Here is a 20,407-nt window from a genome sequence, read left to right as displayed (position 1 = left end):
GGTCCATTAGAATGCCACTGCCGCTATTCTGTTTCAGTGTCTGTCTCGAGATCATTTGGTCATGTAGTGCAACCCTTGCAATTGCTTCGTCTACAAAAATGCGCTATCCGCATTATAACGCCGTTTTTACAGCACTTGTCTATCTTTTCTAATTGCGTTTGATGCCTATTCCCAGGAATGGCTGGGGGGGTCGGGAGTGCGCAGTCATAGATTTCATATGGATCCTTCGATAAGATATAACCCACTTTTTGGAGGGCGGGAGGTGCGCGCGCCCCCCTGTATCGCATACCTCATAGAATCAAAAAGCCCAAACTGTCGTGATCTCGTACCAGAACAATGAATACAATACACCAAAAACTGGAATTCGACTCTGCCAAATTTTCGTCTTTAATAAGACTTCTTCAGGGCATACCTCATAGAATACAGCTATTTCAAAAAACGTCCAATTACGCAAGGTAGTATGGTTGGTAATATATGTTTTTTCAGACTATGTTTATTCTTTACTACCGGCGCAAACTCGTTAAGCGCTGTCAGAATAGCAGAACAAAAATCTTTTTTTATAAAGTCCTTAAAATATAATAAAAATTCTTAGCAACATATTACCAATACTCACGCTCACTCGCGTACGGCATTGGGACAACTTTTTTTTAAATAGCTGTATATGAGTACGCTTCCAGGCGCGTACAAGGACCTGCTGAGGGGGGGGGGGGGGGGGAGAGAGTGGTAGTATTGACCATGACCAAGTGCCAATTATCTACTATGAATTAGCAGCCTTCGTAAACCTTCTAAATTATCTGTCTGACGCCCTAGAGAATGTTCAGAGGCGCGCGCTCAAGATCGCTTTCCCAGGTCGTAGTTATGAGGGTTCACTCACGCTTGCAAACCTTCCAATGTTGCACAAGCGAAGAAGTATTGCATGCCAGCGGTTCGCTTCCAGCATCAAATCAGAGAATCCTCTTTTTCCTATCATTAACACATTGACCCCTCAACCGGCCTGTACCGGCTTTGGGAAGTACCCACAACCCAAAAAATTAATAAATGCAAAATCAACACAACAAGATGAAGATACTCAGGCATCAGTCTAAGGGATAAATGGTCTTGCATATATGCATCCAACCAAGGTGTTGGCATCTGCTCTTAAGCCAAATAATAGCACAGGTTCTTTGACAAATCTCAAATCGAACAAGGAGAGAAAAGCAGAATCACCCCTCTCAATAAAACGCTCAAAATACCACACAAGGGAGAGAGATCAGCAAACACAGCTCAAGACACAAATAGATACCTTTATTCTGATCCTCCAGGTACATTTCCATGGCCTCAAAACACAATGTCCACTCCTTGAAGGCTTGTACAACCACGAAGATGTCTTAACGTATTGCAAAGCATTCTGGGAGATCCAGGGGAAAATTCACGAGGGGAGGGCCAGTCAACACTCCTCTCCCCAAAGTCAGATGGTTTTTTCACCCCAAAGCCAAACAAATCAATTCCAGCTCATACAGACCCAGAATAGCAGTGTAAACAATTTTGGAATCAATTTGGTTTCAGAAAAAACAGCACTTAGGAGAGCTGTGGTGATTCATTAGAAAACTATTTTCTCATCCAGGCAAAGCCAAACAAGAAAAAATCATCATGAATCCACCTTTGCTTGCAAATATCCATAAGCAAAGCACTCAATTATGCCCCAAAAGACTTCATGATGTCCTGAGACACTCTCCTAATATGCTCATAGCTGTATTTTTGATGAAAAATACAAGCAACCATCAACTTGTGCTGGCTTCAGCACAACGACGAGGGATTAAAAGTGGGGACCGCAAAGCACTGTTGGAAAGCTTGGATACCGCTGACTAGGTGCAGCTGTGTTTGACTTTGATGGGCTGTATAAAACTCAGAATAGGGGGGGAGGTATCTGTTTTCAGTCTGTTTTTTGTAAATTCAGCCCAAAAATAGCCAGGAGTCAATGGGTTAAAGGGCGTCGCATTACACATGATTCAGGGTATAACCTCAGGTCTAATTCTACATCGTATCAGAGGCCTACTAATACGAGTCGTTTCAACGAGTTCGTTACTGTTAAATATGCTGATTACATTTGATTAATTGTACTTTATTGTAGTGCTTACTTGTACCTCTGAGCCCCCCCCCCCCCCCCCTCTCTGACTCACCTGTAATTCAGTTAAAGGTTGAATTAAAACTTCGCCTTTCGTTCCAATGCAACATATGAATTTTGCGTCCAGAATAAGTATGACTCGAGTTTCATAATTTTTAAACTTAAGTAATGCAAAATCAATGTATATGTAAAGTCAGTTTAAATTTAGAAAGGCTTAGGAAGGTTTTGCAAGGTTTTGGTCCATAATGGAAACGAGGCCAGAAGACCACGTGGTACAAATTCGATTTCAGTTAGCAGGGAACCCCCGCGAAGGTGAGTTCGGGCGCCAACATGGCCGACTTGCCTGCTGGTGTGAGTGAACTGGAGGTTGAGGTAGAAACGATGATCGAACCACAACAAGATGTCCAAATCGAGACCCAGCCTATGATAGCCCTACAACCACTCTCCGAGCCAGAGAGGGAAGAAGTCGTTGTGCAAACTACAGAAGAAGTTATCGAAGAGTCAAAATCGAGTATCGTACATGACGAAGTCTCTGTCTCCACAACTCCGCCAACAAAACACCGCAAAGGCAGAACAGGGAGAAGTAAAGGACTTGGAAGATCCGGAAAAGGCCACGGAGGAGGTGGGTCCTATGGATCTGGCACTGCCGCTAACAGTGATAGAGATGGCGATGCTGAACGCACAGGTACGCGAAAATGGGAACAAAAGCAAGTTCAAATAAAGACGCTCGAAGGCGAATTTGCCGTGAGGATGTGGTCCTCGGGTATGTTTCTGGTGCGGGCGTCCCCCCTTTACACTGTAGTTCGTTTTCTTGAGTTCTCATTGCTTCCCATCGCTCCGGAACTCACTTTGTGTCTTGTTTTCTTCTCTGTTTATGTCTGACATGGCGGCCATTAGAGGAGAAAAAAGCCGAACAAGAAGATCTAGAAAGCAACTCAGATCTAAGCGAGTACTTGACCGGTAAAAAAATCCCTCCTGGTGGCTTGCCTGGCATAGATCTCAGCGATCCGAAACAGTTAGCTGAGTTTGCGAGGTAAGTTGGGTTTCGGTGCACATCGGCAGCCATCTTGAAAAATCCCATGACAAACAGCAGCCTTGGTCGGAGCTTTGTTTCGTTTCCAAAATGGCGGACTTTCAACATGGCGGCCGTTGAACCCCAAACAACGACATGATCAATTTTGAAGGCTTTTATGATCCTATACCCACTATTACACACCTAAGGCTTTAAAAAAGAAAAAAATATAAAATATTTTTTGATTTTGATGCATTATTGTCGCATAAAAGCTTTTTTGGTGATTCCACTCGCCTCTTACAGAACAAAAGACTTGGTTCTTAAAGCGGTTTTACAGTGTTGGTAAGCGAGACTAACGAGGTCACAAACCCTGGTTCTTTTTGTTGTTGTTGAGAGGCCGATATAAAAATCATATGTAAAATTAAAGCCAAATGCTTATTTGATTTAACAGTTTTAATAAATCCCAGATATATTATTTTTTAATTATTAAAATGCTTCTTGATTGGCTATTATAATGCTTTGTATGTAATACACCAAAGCCATTTTATTTGTGTGACGATATCAACTCTTATGGTCTGAAAAAAAAGCAAGACATCACCAAGATTGGTGTTAATTTTTCAGTGTAAACTTCCAATGTAAAAATGACACCATGGATATTAGATGTATTAAATAATTTATTCACTGTTCAACATCCATGCATTTTTATTGGTGCAAAAGCATTATGCACCCAATCATGGATTTATGATTGTTTTAATTGATATGATAACTTTTGACATCTGATGTAAAAAAGGATTTTGATGGTTTTGCATAAAAAAATGTGCATTTGTAGATGTGTAAAGTGAAGAATATTGCTGTGACTTTGTAATTTTTTTTATCAGAATTTGAAAGTCATAGTTTGTTATCCGTGTTTTTCACCATTTAGCAGAACAATTAGAACAGCCAAATCACATGTTGTTAAATGTCTAGTGCCCATACAAATATGTGCTGTTGGTTACTCACTTCACATTTTTTACTGCTTTTAGTTCCACAGTCTACTTTCTATTCAAATATTCGTCAGATGAATGTCTAAATGATTTCAAAAGTATCCCTGAAATTAGAGCTAAAATGCCTTACATGCAATGATTTATTTCATGTTTCCCACCAATAAACAGATAATATTGAAATATGTGATGACTCACACAATAGCATGCCTTAGAGCCTTTCCATTCCACAAGTTAACCATGGGTGCAAGCTTTCACTTATTGGGGCAGCAGCATCTCCTGAAGCAGGCGTGAGTTCGGCCAAATGACAGGAAAGTTACCTTTTTTTGGTTGGGGGGGGGGGGGGGGGTGGGGGTTCAAATGTTTACCACCAAGTAGTTTTACTAAGGTTACAAAGGTCTCATATTTATTGTATCACCCCAAGTCATCCAAGTTGCGTTCCACTGTATGTATTAAGGACTTTGTGTTAATGAATTATCTGTTTGTTTCATAGAATGAGACCAAAGAAAGTAAAAGAAGAGGACACACAAAGAACAATTGCATGTCCACACAAGGTGAAATATTTATTATATATTGATTCTAGTTTGTTTTAAACTGGATATTAGCCTTAAAATAAGGGCTTAAAATGGGCTAGTCAAGCCTAATGGTAATACATTTAAACACAAAAATATGCATATGTTTTTTTTGAAGTTCTGATGAGATAAACACTAAATAATCCATCCATACTTGGCCAATTATACAATAATCCATACTCGGCCAATTATAAAATTATATTGTAAGAAGTCCTTGATTGTATAAGAGCTAGAGTAGTTATTTGTCTTACACATTAATTCTTTTTTCTTTCAGGGTTGTACAAAAATGTTTAGAGATAATTCAGCGATGAGGAAGCATCTTCATACACACGGCCCTAGAGTACATGTGTGTGCAGAATGTGGCAAGGTCAGTACAATACACATGACCCTAGCTAGAGTACATATAAGTGTAGGGTGTGTCAGTAGAGTGTAGAATGTGGCAAGGTCAGTAGAGTACACATGACCCTAGCTAGAGTACATATAAGTGTAGGGTGTGTCAGTAGAGTGTAGAATGTGGCAAGGTCAGTAGAATACACATGACCCTAGCTAGAGTACATATAAGTGTAGGGTGTGTCAGTAGAGTGTAGAATGTGGTAAGGTCAGTACAATACACATGACCCTAGCTAGAGTACATATAAGTGTAGGGTGTGTCAGTAGAGTGTAGAATGTGGCAAGGTCAGTACAATACACATGACCCTAGCTAGAGTACATATAAGTGTAGGGTGTGTCAGTAGAGTGTAGAATGGGACAAGGTCAGTACAATACACATGACCCTAGCTAGAGTACATATAAGTGTAGGGTGTGTCAGTAGAGTGTAGAATGTGGCAAGGTCAGTACAATACACATGACCCTAGCTAGAGTACATATAAGTGTAGGGTGTGTCAGTAGAGTGTAGAATGTGGCAAGGTCAGTACAATACACATGACCCTAGCTAGAGTACATATAAGTGTAGGGTGTGTCAGTAGAGTGTAGAATGTGGCAAGGTCAGTACAATACACATGACCCTAGCTAGAGTACATATAAGTGTAGGGTGTGTCAGTAGAGTGTAGAATGTGGCAAGGTCAGTACAATACACATGACCCTAGCTAGAGTACATATAAGTGTAGGGTGTGTCAGTAGAGTGTAGAATGTGGCAAGGTCAGTAGAGTACACATGACCCTAGCTAGAGTACATATAAGTGTAGGGTGTGTCAGTAGAGTGTAGAATGTGGCAAGGTCAGTACAATACACATGACCCGAGCTAGAGTACATATAAGTATAGGGTGTGTCAGTAGAGTGTAGAATGTGGCAAGGTCAGTACAATACACATGACCCTAGCTAGAGTACATATAAGTGTAGGGTGTGTCAGTAGAGTGTAGAATGTGGCAAGGTCAGTACAATACACATGACCCTAGCTAGAGTACATATAAGTGTAGGGTGTGTCAGTAGAGTGTAGAATGTGGCAAGGTCAGTACAATACACATGACCCTAGCTAGAGTACATATAAGTGTAGGGTGTGTCAGTAGAGTGTAGAATGTGGCAAGGTCAGTACAATACACATGACCCGAGCTAGAGTACATATAAGTGTAGGGTGTGTCAGTAGAGTGTAGAATGTGGCAAGGTCAGTACAATACACATGACCCTAGCTAGAGTACATATAAGTGTAGGGTGTGTCAGTAGAGTGTAGAATGTGGCAAGGTCAGTAGAGTACACATGACCCTAGCTAGAGTACATATAAGTGTAGGGTGTGTCAGTAGAGTGTAGAATGTGGCAAGGTCAGTACAATACACATGACCCGAGCTAGAGTACATATAAGTGTAGGGTGTGTCAGTAGAGTGTAGAATGTGGCAAGGTCAGTACAATACACATGACCCTAGCTAGAGTACATATAAGTGTAGGGTGTGTCAGTAGAGTGTAGAATGTGGCAAGGTCAGTACAATACACATGACCCTAGCTAGAGTACATATAAGTGTAGGGTGTGTCAGTAGAGTGTAGAATGTGGCAAGGTCAGTACAATACATATGACCCTAGCTAGAGTACATATAAGTATAGGGTGTGTCAGTAGAGTGTAGAATGTGGCAAGGTCAGTACAATACACATGACCCTAGCTAGAGTACATATAAGTGTAGGGTGTGTCAGTAGAGTGTAGAATGTGGCAAGGTCAGTACAATACACATGACCCTAGCTAGAGTACATATAAGTGTAGGGTGTGTCAGTAGAGTGTAGAATGTGGCAAGGTCAGTACAATACACATGACCCTAGCTAGAGTACATATAAGTGTAGGGTGTGTCAGTAGAGTGTAGAATGTGGCAAGGTCAGTACAATACACATGACCCTAGCTAGAGTACATATAAGTGTAGGGTGTGTCAGTAGAGTGTAGAATGTGGCAAGGTCAGTACAATACACATGACCCTAGCTAGAGTACATATAAGTGTAGGGTGTGTCAGTAGAGTGTAGAATGTGGCAAGGTCAGTACAATACACATGACCCTAGCTAGAGTACATATAAGTGTAGGGTGTGTCAGTAGAGTGTAGAATGTGGCAAGGTCAGTAGAGTACACATGACCCTAGCTAGAGTACATATAAGTGTAGGGTGTGTCAGTAGAGTGTAGAATGTGGCAAGGTCAGTACAATACACATGACCCGAGCTAGAGTACATATAAGTGTAGGGTGTGTCAGTAGAGTGTAGAATGTGGCAAGGTCAGTACAATACACATGACCCTAGCTAGAGTACATATAAGTGTAGGGTGTGTCAGTAGAGTGTAGAATGTGGCAAGGTCAGTACAATACACATGACCCTAGCTAGAGTACATATAAGTGTAGGGTGTGTCAGTAGAGTGTAGAATGTGGCAAGGTCAGTACAATACATATGACCCTAGCTAGAGTACATATAAGTATAGGGTGTGTCAGTAGAGTGTAGAATGTGGCAAGGTCAGTACAATACACATGACCCTAGCTAGAGTACATATAAGTGTAGGGTGTGTCAGTAGAGTGTAGAATGTGGCAAGGTCAGTACAATACACATGACCCTAGCTAGAGTACATATAAGTGTAGGGTGTGTCAGTAGAGTGTAGAATGTGGCAAGGTCAGTACAATACACATGACCCTAGCTAGAGTACATATAAGTGTAGGGTGTGTCAGTAGAGTGTAGAATGTGGCAAGGTCAGTACAATACACATGACCCTAGCTAGAGTACATATAAGTGTAGGGTGTGTCAGTAGAGTGTAGAATGTGGCAAGGTCAGTACAATACACATGACCCTAGCTAGAGTACATATAAGTGTAGGGTGTGTCAGTAGAGTGTAGAATGTGGCAAGGTCAGTACAATACACATGACCCTAGCTAGAGTACATATAAGTGTAGGGTGTGTCAGTAGAGTGTAGAATGTGGCAAGGTCAGTACAATACACATGACCCTAGCTAGAGTACATATAAGTGTAGGGTGTGTCAGTAGAGTGTAGAATGGGGCAAGGTCAGTAGAATACACATGACCCTAGCTAGAGTACATATAAGTGTAGGGTGTGTCAGTAGAGTGTAGAATGTGGCAAAGTCAGTAGAGTACACATGCCCCTAGCTAGAGTACATATAAGTGTAGGGTGTGTCAGTAGAGTGTAGAATGTGGCAAGGTCAGTACAATACACATGACCCTAGCTAGAGTACATATAAGTGTAGGGTGTGTCAGTAGAGTGTAGAATGTGGCAAGGTCAGTACAATACACATGACCCTAGCTAGAGTACATATAAGTGTGGGGTGTGTCAGTAGAGTGTAGAATGTGGCAAGGTCAGTACAATACACATGACCCTAGCTAGAGTACATATAAGTGTAGGGTGTGTCAGTAGAGTGTAGAATGTGGCAAGGTCAGTACAATACACATGACCCTAGCTAGAGTACATATAAGTGTAGGGTGTGTCAGTAGAGTGTAGAATGGGGCAAGGTCAGTACAATACACATGACCCTAGCTAGAGTACATATAAGTGTAGGGTGTGTCAGTAGAGTGTAGAATGTGGCAAGGTCAGTACAATACACATGACCCTAGCTAGAGTACATATAAGTGTAGGGTGTGTCAGTAGAGTGTAGAATGTGGCAAGGTCAGTACAATACACATGGCCCTAGCTAGAGTACATATAAGTGTAGGGTGTGTCAGTAGAGTGTAGAATGTGGCAAGGTCAGTACAATACACATGGCCCTAGCTAGAGTACATATAAGTGTAGGGTGTGTCAGTAGAGTGTAGAATGTGGCAAGGTCAGTACAATACACATGACCCTAGCTAGAGTACATATAAGTGTAGGGTGTGTCAGTAGAGTGTAGAATGTGGCAAGGTCAGTACAATACACATGACCCTAGCTAGAGTACATATAAGTGTAGGGTGTGTCAGTAGAGTGTAGAATGTGGCAAGGTCAGTACAATACACATGACCCTAGCTAGAGTACATATAAGTGTAGGGTGTGTCAGTAGAGTGTAGAATGTGGCAAGGTCAGTACAATACACATGACCCTAGCTAGAGTACATATAAGTGTAGGGTGTGTCAGTAGAGTGTAGAATGTGGCAAGGTCAGTACAATACACATGACCCTAGCTAGAGTACATATAAGTGTAGGGTGTGTCAGTAGAGTGTAGAATGTGGCAAGGTCAGTACAATACACATGACCCTAGCTAGAGTACATATAAGTGTAGGGTGTGTCAGTAGAGTGTAGAATGGGGCAAGGTCAGTAGAATACACATGACCCTAGCTAGAGTACATATAAGTGTAGGGTGTGTCAGTAGAGTGTAGAATGTGGCAAAGTCAGTAGAGTACACATGCCCCTAGCTAGAGTACATATAAGTGTAGGGTGTGTCAGTAGAGTGTAGAATGTGGCAAGGTCAGTACAATACACATGACCCTAGCTAGAGTACATATAAGTGTGGGGTGTGTCAGTAGAGTGTAGAATGTGGCAAGGTCAGTACAATACACATGACCCTAGCTAGAGTACATATAAGTGTAGGGTGTGTCAGTAGAGTGTAGAATGTGGCAAGGTCAGTACAATACACATGACCCTAGCTAGAGTACATATAAGTGTAGGGTGTGTCAGTAGAGTGTAGAATGGGGCAAGGTCAGTACAATACACATGACCCTAGCTAGAGTACATATAAGTGTAGGGTGTGTCAGTAGAGTGTAGAATGTGGCAAGGTCAGTACAATACACATGACCCTAGCTAGAGTACATATAAGTGTAGGGTGTGTCAGTAGAGTGTAGAATGTGGCAAGGTCAGTACAATACACATGGCCCTAGCTAGAGTACATATAAGTGTAGGGTGTGTCAGTAGAGTGTAGAATGTGGCAAGGTCAGTACAATACACATGGCCCTAGCTAGAGTACATATAAGTGTAGGGTGTGTCAGTAGAGTGTAGAATGTGGCAAGGTCAGTACAATACACATGACCCTAGCTAGAGTACATATAAGTGTAGGGTGTGTCAGTAGAGTGTAGAATGTGGCAAGGTCAGTACAATACACATGACCCTAGCTAGAGTACATATAAGTGTAGGGTGTGTCAGTAGAGTGTAGAATGTGGCAAGGTCAGTACAATACACATGACCCTAGCTAGAGTACATATAAGTGTAGGGTGTGTCAGTAGAGTGTAGAATGTGGCAAGGTCAGTACAATACACATGACCCTAGCTAGAGTACATATAAGTGTAGGGTGTGTCAGTAGAGTGTAGAATGTGGCAAGGTCAGTACAATACACATGACCCTAGCTAGAGTACATATAAGTGTAGGGTGTGTCAGTAGAGTGTAGAATGTGGCAAGGTCAGTACAATACACATGACCCTAGCTAGAGTACATATAAGTGTAGGGTGTGTCAGTAGAGTGTAGAATGTGGCAAGGTCAGTAGAGTACACATGACCCTAGCTAGAGTACATATAAGTGTAGGGTGTGTCAGTAGAGTGTAGAATGTGGCAAGGTCAGTACAATACACATGACCCGAGCTAGAGTACATATAAGTGTAGGGTGTGTCAGTAGAGTGTAGAATGTGGCAAGGTCAGTACAATACACATGACCCTAGCTAGAGTACATATAAGTGTAGGGTGTGTCAGTAGAGTGTAGAATGTGGCAAGGTCAGTACAATACACATGACCCTAGCTAGAGTACATATAAGTGTAGGGTGTGTCAGTAGAGTGTAGAATGTGGCAAGGTCAGTACAATACACATGACCCTAGCTAGAGTACATATAAGTGTAGGGTGTGTCAGTAGAGTGTAGAATGTGGCAAGGTCAGTAGAGTACACATGACCCTAGCTAGAGTACATATAAGTGTAGGGTGTGTCAGTAGAGTGTAGAATGTGGCAAGGTCAGTAGAATACACATGACCCTAGCTAGAGTACATATAAGTGTAGGGTGTGTCAGTAGAGTGTAGAATGTGGTAAGGTCAGTACAATACACATGACCCTAGCTAGAGTACATATAAGTGTAGGGTGTGTCAGTAGAGTGTAGAATGTGGCAAGGTCAGTACAATACACATGACCCTAGCTAGAGTACATATAAGTGTAGGGTGTGTCAGTAGAGTGTAGAATGGGACAAGGTCAGTACAATACACATGACCCTAGCTAGAGTACATATAAGTGTAGGGTGTGTCAGTAGAGTGTAGAATGTGGCAAGGTCAGTACAATACACATGACCCTAGCTAGAGTACATATAAGTGTAGGGTGTGTCAGTAGAGTGTAGAATGTGGCAAGGTCAGTACAATACACATGACCCTAGCTAGAGTACATATAAGTGTAGGGTGTGTCAGTAGAGTGTAGAATGTGGCAAGGTCAGTACAATACACATGACCCTAGCTAGAGTGCATATAAGTGTAGGGTGTGTCAGTAGAGTGTAGAATGTGGCAAGGTCAGTACAATACACATGACCCTAGCTAGAGTACATATAAGTGTAGGGTGTGTCAGTAGAGTGTAGAATGTGGCAAGGTCAGTAGAGTACACATGACCCTAGCTAGAGTACATATAAGTGTAGGGTGTGTCAGTAGAGTGTAGAATGTGGCAAGGTCAGTACAATACACATGACCCGAGCTAGAGTACATATAAGTGTAGGGTGTGTCAGTAGAGTGTAGAATGTGGCAAGGTCAGTACAATACACATGACCCTAGCTAGAGTACATATAAGTGTAGGGTGTGTCAGTAGAGTGTAGAATGTGGCAAGGTCAGTACAATACACATGACCCTAGCTAGAGTACATATAAGTGTAGGGTGTGTCAGTAGAGTGTAGAATGTGGCAAGGTCAGTACAATACACATGACCCTAGCTAGAGTACATATAAGTGTAGGGTGTGTCAGTAGAGTGTAGAATGGGGCAAGGTCAGTAGAATACACATGACCCTAGCTAGAGTACATATAAGTGTAGGGTGTGTCAGTAGAGTGTAGAATGTGGCAAAGTCAGTAGAGTACACATGCCCCTAGCTAGAGTACATATAAGTGTAGGGTGTGTCAGTAGAGTGTAGAATGTGGCAAGGTCAGTACAATACACATGACCCTAGCTAGAGTACATATAAGTGTAGGGTGTGTCAGTAGAGTGTAGAATGTGGCAAGGTCAGTACAATACACATGACCCTAGCTAGAGTACATATAAGTGTGGGGTGTGTCAGTAGAGTGTAGAATGTGGCAAGGTCAGTACAATACACATGACCCTAGCTAGAGTACATATAAGTGTAGGGTGTGTCAGTAGAGTGTAGAATGTGGCAAGGTCAGTACAATACACATGACCCTAGCTAGAGTACATATAAGTGTAGGGTGTGTCAGTAGAGTGTAGAATGGGGCAAGGTCAGTACAATACACATGACCCTAGCTAGAGTACATATAAGTGTAGGGTGTGTCAGTAGAGTGTAGAATGTGGCAAGGTCAGTACAATACACATGACCCTAGCTAGAGTACATATAAGTGTAGGGTGTGTCAGTAGAGTGTAGAATGTGGCAAGGTCAGTACAATACACATGGCCCTAGCTAGAGTACATATAAGTGTAGGGTGTGTCAGTAGAGTGTAGAATGTGGCAAGGTCAGTACAATACACATGGCCCTAGCTAGAGTACATATAAGTGTAGGGTGTGTCAGTAGAGTGTAGAATGTGGCAAGGTCAGTACAATACACATGACCCTAGCTAGAGTACATATAAGTGTAGGGTGTGTCAGTAGAGTGTAGAATGTGGCAAGGTCAGTACAATACACATGACCCTAGCTAGAGTACATATAAGTGTAGGGTGTGTCAGTAGAGTGTAGAATGTGGCAAGGTCAGTACAATACACATGACCCTAGCTAGAGTACATATAAGTGTAGGGTGTGTCAGTAGAGTGTAGAATGTGGCAAGGTCAGTACAATACACATGACCCTAGCTAGAGTACATATAAGTGTAGGGTGTGTCAGTAGAGTGTAGAATGTGGCAAGGTCAGTACAATACACATGACCCTAGCTAGAGTACATATAAGTGTAGGGTGTGTCAGTAGAGTGTAGAATGTGGCAAGGTCAGTACAATACACATGACCCTAGCTAGAGTACATATAAGTGTAGGGTGTGTCAGTAGAGTGTAGAATGGGGCAAGGTCAGTAGAATACACATGACCCTAGCTAGAGTACATATAAGTGTAGGGTGTGTCAGTAGAGTGTAGAATGTGGCAAAGTCAGTAGAGTACACATGCCCCTAGCTAGAGTACATATAAGTGTAGGGTGTGTCAGTAGAGTGTAGAATGTGGCAAGGTCAGTACAATACACATGACCCTAGCTAGAGTACATATAAGTGTGGGGTGTGTCAGTAGAGTGTAGAATGTGGCAAGGTCAGTACAATACACATGACCCTAGCTAGAGTACATATAAGTGTAGGGTGTGTCAGTAGAGTGTAGAATGTGGCAAGGTCAGTACAATACACATGACCCTAGCTAGAGTACATATAAGTGTAGGGTGTGTCAGTAGAGTGTAGAATGGGGCAAGGTCAGTACAATACACATGACCCTAGCTAGAGTACATATAAGTGTAGGGTGTGTCAGTAGAGTGTAGAATGTGGCAAGGTCAGTACAATACACATGACCCTAGCTAGAGTACATATAAGTATAGGGTGTGTCAGTAGAGTGTAGAATGTGGCAAGGTCAGTACAATACACATGGCCCTAGCTAGAGTACATATAAGTGTAGGGTGTGTCAGTAGAGTGTAGAATGTGGCAAGGTCAGTACAATACACATGGCCCTAGCTAGAGTACATATAAGTGTAGGGTGTGTCAGTAGAGTGTAGAATGTGGCAAGGTCAGTACAATACACATGACCCTAGCTAGAGTACATATAAGTGTAGGGTGTGTCAGTAGAGTGTAGAATGTGGCAAGGTCAGTACAATACACATGACCCTAGCTAGAGTACATATAAGTGTAGGGTGTGTCAGTAGAGTGTAGAATGTGGCAAGGTCAGTACAATACACATGACCCTAGCTAGAGTACATATAAGTGTAGGGTGTGTCAGTAGAGTGTAGAATGTGGCAAGGTCAGTACAATACACATGACCCTAGCTAGAGTACATATAAGTGTAGGGTGTGTCAGTAGAGTGTAGAATGTGGCAAGGTCAGTACAATACACATGACCCTAGCTAGAGTACATATAAGTGTAGGGTGTGTCAGTAGAGTGTAGAATGTGGCAAGGTCAGTACAATACACATGACCCTAGCTAGAGTACATATAAGTGTAGGGTGTGTCAGTAGAGTGTAGAATGTGGCAAGGTCAGTAGAGTACACATGACCCTAGCTAGAGTACATATAAGTGTAGGGTGTGTCAGTAGAGTGTAGAATGTGGCAAGGTCAGTACAATACACATGACCCGAGCTAGAGTACATATAAGTGTAGGGTGTGTCAGTAGAGTGTAGAATGTGGCAAGGTCAGTACAATACACATGACCCTAGCTAGAGTACATATAAGTGTAGGGTGTGTCAGTAGAGTGTAGAATGTGGCAAGGTCAGTACAATACACATGACCCTAGCTAGAGTACATATAAGTGTAGGGTGTGTCAGTAGAGTGTAGAATGTGGCAAGGTCAGTACAATACACATGACCCTAGCTAGAGTACATATAAGTGTAGGGTGTGTCAGTAGAGTGTAGAATGTGGCAAGGTCAGTAGAGTACACATGACCCTAGCTAGAGTACATATAAGTGTAGGGTGTGTCAGTAGAGTGTAGAATGTGGCAAGGTCAGTAGAATACACATGACCCTAGCTAGAGTACATATAAGTGTAGGGTGTGTCAGTAGAGTGTAGAATGTGGTAAGGTCAGTACAATACACATGACCCTAGCTAGAGTACATATAAGTGTAGGGTGTGTCAGTAGAGTGTAGAATGTGGCAAGGTCAGTACAATACACATGACCCTAGCTAGAGTACATATAAGTGTAGGGTGTGTCAGTAGAGTGTAGAATGGGACAAGGTCAGTACAATACACATGACCCTAGCTAGAGTACATATAAGTGTAGGGTGTGTCAGTAGAGTGTAGAATGTGGCAAGGTCAGTACAATACACATGACCCTAGCTAGAGTACATATAAGTGTAGGGTGTGTCAGTAGAGTGTAGAATGTGGCAAGGTCAGTACAATACACATGACCCTAGCTAGAGTACATATAAGTGTAGGGTGTGTCAGTAGAGTGTAGAATGTGGCAAGGTCAGTACAATACACATGACCCTAGCTAGAGTGCATATAAGTGTAGGGTGTGTCAGTAGAGTGTAGAATGTGGCAAGGTCAGTACAATACACATGACCCTAGCTAGAGTACATATAAGTGTAGGGTGTGTCAGTAGAGTGTAGAATGTGGCAAGGTCAGTACAATACACATGACCCGAGCTAGAGTACATATAAGTGTAGGGTGTGTCAGTAGAGTGTAGAATGTGGCAAGGTCAGTACAATACACATGACCCTAGCTAGAGTACATATAAGTGTAGGGTGTGTCAGTAGAGTGTAGAATGTGGCAAGGTCAGTAGAGTACACATGACCCTAGCTAGAGTACATATAAGTGTAGGGTGTGTCAGTAGAGTGTAGAATGTGGCAAGGTCAGTACAATACACATGACCCGAGCTAGAGTACATATAAGTGTAGGGTGTGTCAGTAGAGTGTAGAATGTGGCAAGGTCAGTACAATACACATGACCCTAGCTAGAGTACATATAAGTGTAGGGTGTGTCAGTAGAGTGTAGAATGTGGCAAGGTCAGTACAATACACATGACCCTAGCTAGAGTACATATAAGTGTAGGGTGTGTCAGTAGAGTGTAGAATGTGGCAAGGTCAGTACAATACACATGACCCTAGCTAGAGTACATATAAGTGTAGGGTGTGTCAGTAGAGTGTAGAATGTGGCAAGGTCAGTACAATACATATGACCCTAGCTAGAGTACATATAAGTATAGGGTGTGTCAGTAGAGTGTAGAATGTGGCAAGGTCAGTACAATACACATGACCCTAGCTAGAGTACATATAAGTGTAGGGTGTGTCAGTAGAGTGTAGAATGTGGCAAGGTCAGTACAATACACATGACCCTAGCTAGAGTACATATAAGTGTAGGGTGTGTCAGTAGAGTGTAGAATGTGGCAAGGTCAGTACAATACACATGACCCTAGCTAGAGTACATATAAGTGTAGGGTGTGTCAGTAGAGTGTAGAATGTGGCAAGGTCAGTACAATACACATGACCCTAGCTAGAGTACATATAAGTGTAGGGTGTGTCAGTAGAGTGTAGAATGTGGCAAGGTCAGTACAATACACATGACCCTAGCTAGAGTACATATAAGTGTAGGGTGTGTCAGTAGAGTGTAGAATGTGGCAAGGTCAGTAGAGTACACATGACCCTAGCTAGAGTACATATAAGTGTAGGGTGTGTCAGTAGAGTGTAGAATGTGGCAAGGTCAGTACAATACACATGACCCGAGCTAGAGTACATATAAGTGTAGGGTGTGTCAGTAGAGTGTAGAATGTGGCAAGGTCAGTACAATACACATGACCCTAGCTAGAGTACATATAAGTGTAGGGTGTGTCAGTAGAGTGTAGAATGTGGCAAGGTCAGTACAATACACATGACCCTAGCTAGAGTACATATAAGTGTAGGGTGTGTCAGTAGAGTGTAGAATGTGGCAAGGTCAGTACAATACACATGACCCTAGCTAGAGTACATATAAGTATAGGGTGTGTCAGTAGAGTGTAGAATGTGGCAAGGTCAGTACAATACACATGACCCTAGCTAGAGTACATATAAGTGTAGGGTGTGTCAGTAGAGTGTAGAATGTGGCAAGGTCAGTACAATACACATGACCCTAGCTAGAGTACATATAAGTGTAGGGTGTGTCAGTAGAGTGTAGAATGTGGCAAGGTCAGTACAATACACATGACCCTAGCTAGAGTACATATAAGTGTAGGGTGTGTCAGTAGAGTGTAGAATGTGGCAAGGTCAGTACAATACACATGACCCTAGCTAGAGTACATATAAGTGTAGGGTGTGTCAGTAGAGTGTAGAATGTGGCAAGGTCAGTACAATACACATGACCCTAGCTAGAGTACATATAAGTGTAGGGTGTGTCAGTAGAGTGTAGAATGTGGCAAGGTCAGTACAATACACATGACCCTAGCTAGAGTACATATAAGTGTAGGGTGTGTCAGTAGAGTGTAGAATGTGGCAAGGTCAGTACAATACACATGACCCTAGCTAGAGTACATATAAGTGTAGGGTGTGTCAGTAGAGTGTAGAATGGGGCAAGGTCAGTAGAATACACATGACCCTAGCTAGAGTACATATAAGTGTAGGGTGTGTCAGTAGAGTGTAGAATGTGGCAAAGTCAGTAGAGTACACATGCCCCTAGCTAGAGTACATATAAGTGTAGGGTGTGTCAGTAGAGTGTAGAATGTGGCAAGGTCAGTACAATACACATGACCCTAGCTAGAGTACATATAAGTGTAGGGTGTGTCAGTAGAGTGTAGAATGTGGCAAGGTCAGTACAATACACATGACCCTAGCTAGAGTACATATAAGTGTGGGGTGTGTCAGTAGAGTGTAGAATGTGGCAAGGTCAGTACAATACACATGACCCTAGCTAGAGTACATATAAGTGTAGGGTGTGTCAGTAGAGTGTAGAATGTGGCAAGGTCAGTACAATACACATGACCCTAGCTAGAGTACATATAAGTGTAGGGTGTGTCAGTAGAGTGTAGAATGGGGCAAGGTCAGTACAATACACATGACCCTAGCTAGAGTACATATAAGTGTAGGGTGTGTCAGTAGAGTGTAGAATGTGGCAAGGTCAGTACAATACACATGACCCTAGCTAGAGTACATATAAGTGTAGGGTGTGTCAGTAGAGTGTAGAATGTGGCAAGGTCAGTACAATACACATGGCCCTAGCTAGAGTACATATAAGTGTAGGGTGTGTCAGTAGAGTGTAGAATGTGGCAAGGTCAGTACAATACACATGGCCCTAGCTAGAGTACATATAAGTGTAGGGTGTGTCAGTAGAGTGTAGAATGTGGCAAGGTCAGTACAATACACATGACCCTAGCTAGAGTACATATAAGTGTAGGGTGTGTCAGTAGAGTGTAGAATGTGGCAAGGTCAGTACAATACACATGACCCTAGCTAGAGTACATATAAGTGTAGGGTGTGTCAGTAGAGTGTAGAATGGGGCAAGGTCAGTACAATACACATGACCCTAGCTAGAGTACATATAAGTGTAGGGTGTGTCAGTAGAGTGTAGAATGTGGCAAGGTCAGTACAATACACATGACCCTAGCTAGAGTACATATAAGTGTAGGGTGTGTCAGTAGAGTGTAGAATGTGGCAAGGTCAGTACAATACACATGGCCCTAGCTAGAGTACATATAAGTGTAGGGTGTGTCAGTAGAGTGTAGAATGTGGCAAGGTCAGTACAATACACATGGCCCTAGCTAGAGTACATATAAGTGTAGGGTGTGTCAGTAGAGTGTAGAATGTGGCAAGGTCAGTACAATACACATGACCCTAGCTAGAGTACATATAAGTGTAGGGTGTGTCAGTAGAGTGTAGAATGTGGCAAGGTCAGTAGAGTACACGTTTGCATTGGAAACCTCCTTGCTCGTCACCAAAAAAACAACAGATGGTGAAAAGATATTGCCTTTGTTGTCATCTGAAATTATTGTTTGTTTACAGGCATTTGTAGAGAGTTCGAAACTGAAAAGACATCAGCTGGTTCATACGGGAGAGAAGCCCTTCCAGGTAAAGTAAAAACAAAATGCATTCAAGGCCCCATTTAAGCTAATTTTTAACTGCTCTATATACTGAAAGAATTTTGATTGAAACAATCAAACCGTAAACAAAATCTTTTTGATTTGGCATTTGCTAATTGATCTAGCAGAAGGTATAAGGCTTTGACATTTCCTCTTGATCTTTTGCAGTCATTGATATTTTTTCTGTTTATTTTTTTCCATAGTGTACTTTTGAAGGATGTGGAAAGAGGTTCTCATTAGATTTCAACCTGCGCACCCATGTGCGTATACACACAGGAGACAGGCCGTACGTCTGTCCGTTCGATGCATGTAACAAGAGATTTGCACAGTCTACAAACCTGAAATCACATATTCTAACCCATGCCAAAGGTGGCAAGTCTTGAACTGTTGATAGAATCTTCGCTCAAACCAAGTGCAGAGCAAAGGAATCTCTCCTTAGGATTCCAGTGCTCTTCGATTGTAACATAATCACAGTCTATCTAGGCTGTACTGTGGATATAGTTATCTGCAGTAAGGACTGGAAAGGGAATGTATATATTTGTAGAAAAGACAACTCCTCATTCGAGTAAGAGAGAATTTGGAAAAAAACAGCGGAACCAGTGCCGTGGACCGAGCCAGTCATGCTCCTGTTACACTCTTGCTATTAGTGTTTAGTAAATTAACCAGTCCTTGAAGCCTTAAACTGATTTTCCATCTTGGACAAAAAGTAGATCCCCTCCCATAATTCTATGATTTTTATTTTATTAACTTAGCTTTATTTTTGGTGAAGATCTTAACCTTGCCTCTTTTCATTTTAACAAACACTACACACACTATATAACTGATAATGACTGAAGCGCCAGATTGTTCTTATTGGTCCAGATTGTTCTGATTGGTCCAGATTGTTCTGATTGGTCGGATGGGTTAGCCTTGTGTAGCAGATAGAGAAAAGTCTTCTGGACCCTTGTGTTCAGCTGAAGTTTGTCATAGTGTGCTCAGCAAATAGCCACTGGGTCAGAAAGGACGATGTCTGAGTTGTTTTCTGTTAACATTCCACACCACTACATAATTTTTGGGACTTTTCCCTAAAATATGGCTCCCCATAATAGATAATACTCTGAACCAAAAGGAAGTACCTAAGCATTTTATTATAAGTTATTATACTCTTTGAATTAAAGAGTAAGAAGTTTTAAGGCAAGACTACCCCCATTTCAAGACTTTTATGCATTGGCAGATGGCGACCTAGGCCTGGAAGTATCATATTTTAAGCTTTTGAAAAAAAAATGTCACAATGATTCTCTTGTAGAAAGATAATAAAAGTTATTTGTGTCATGTTGGGTCATGGTTTGTGTGAATGTATTTTCTTGTTTTGTTCAGGGGTTAATTAATGCAAGCAATTTGTCACACTTGCCATTTTTTTAGGTGGGTTGAACCAGGAAGTCGATCGTTCCCATTGATTTTTGGGTATCAAAATTTTTACCCTAAATCTTTGGGGGAGGGGACGGACTGCGCTCAACCAAGAGAAAATGATCCTACCTCTCCCCCAAGGTCTTCTGGGTAATATTTAATGTGACG

At 42.0% G+C, this 20,407-nt stretch overlaps 1 protein-coding gene across 3 annotated transcripts; it reads left to right on the top strand.

Annotated features, from left to right (window-relative positions):
* The first annotated feature begins 2,397 nt into the window (after positions 1-2,397).
* Positions 2,398-20,164, top strand: LOC5525069 (transcriptional repressor protein YY1). Of its 3 annotated transcripts, none has more exons than XM_048729817.1 (6): positions 2,398-2,726; positions 3,002-3,137; positions 4,590-4,650; positions 4,943-5,035; positions 18,777-18,842; positions 19,057-20,164. In XM_048729817.1, exons 1-6 carry the CDS (start codon positions 2,435-2,437, stop codon positions 19,234-19,236), a joined length of 828 nt encoding a protein of 275 aa, XP_048585774.1. In that variant the 5' UTR covers positions 2,398-2,434; the 3' UTR covers positions 19,237-20,164. The 3 variants fall into 3 exon arrangements, with proteins under 3 accessions (XP_048585774.1, XP_048585772.1, XP_048585773.1); XM_048729815.1 differs by having other exon boundaries at positions 2,398-2,867; XM_048729816.1 differs by having other exon boundaries at positions 2,399-2,789.
* Positions 20,165-20,407: the final 243 nt, after the last annotated feature.

Source organism: Nematostella vectensis, chromosome 7 (assembly GCF_932526225.1).
Source record: "Nematostella vectensis chromosome 7, jaNemVect1.1, whole genome shotgun sequence".
Classification (NCBI taxonomy): domain Eukaryota; kingdom Metazoa; phylum Cnidaria; class Anthozoa; order Actiniaria; family Edwardsiidae; genus Nematostella; species Nematostella vectensis.
The sequence above is the reverse complement of the archived record's forward strand: the minus strand, read 5'-3'. Positions and strand labels throughout refer to the sequence as shown.

What these genes read in the sequence shown, in the direction of transcription:
- LOC5525069 (XM_048729815.1), top strand. Translation starts at nt 2,435, where the DNA reads ATGGCCGACTTGCCTGCTGGTGTGAGTGAACTGGAGGTTGAGGTAGAA. An exon ending in CGTGAGGATGTGGTCCTCGG is followed by an intron (nt 2,868 to 3,001) that starts GTATGTTTCTGG and finishes GGCGGCCATTAG; the next exon opens with AGGAGAAAAAAGCCGAACAA. An exon ending in CAATTGCATGTCCACACAAG is followed by an intron (nt 4,651 to 4,942) that starts GTGAAATATTTA and finishes TTTTTCTTTCAG; the next exon opens with GGTTGTACAAAAATGTTTAG.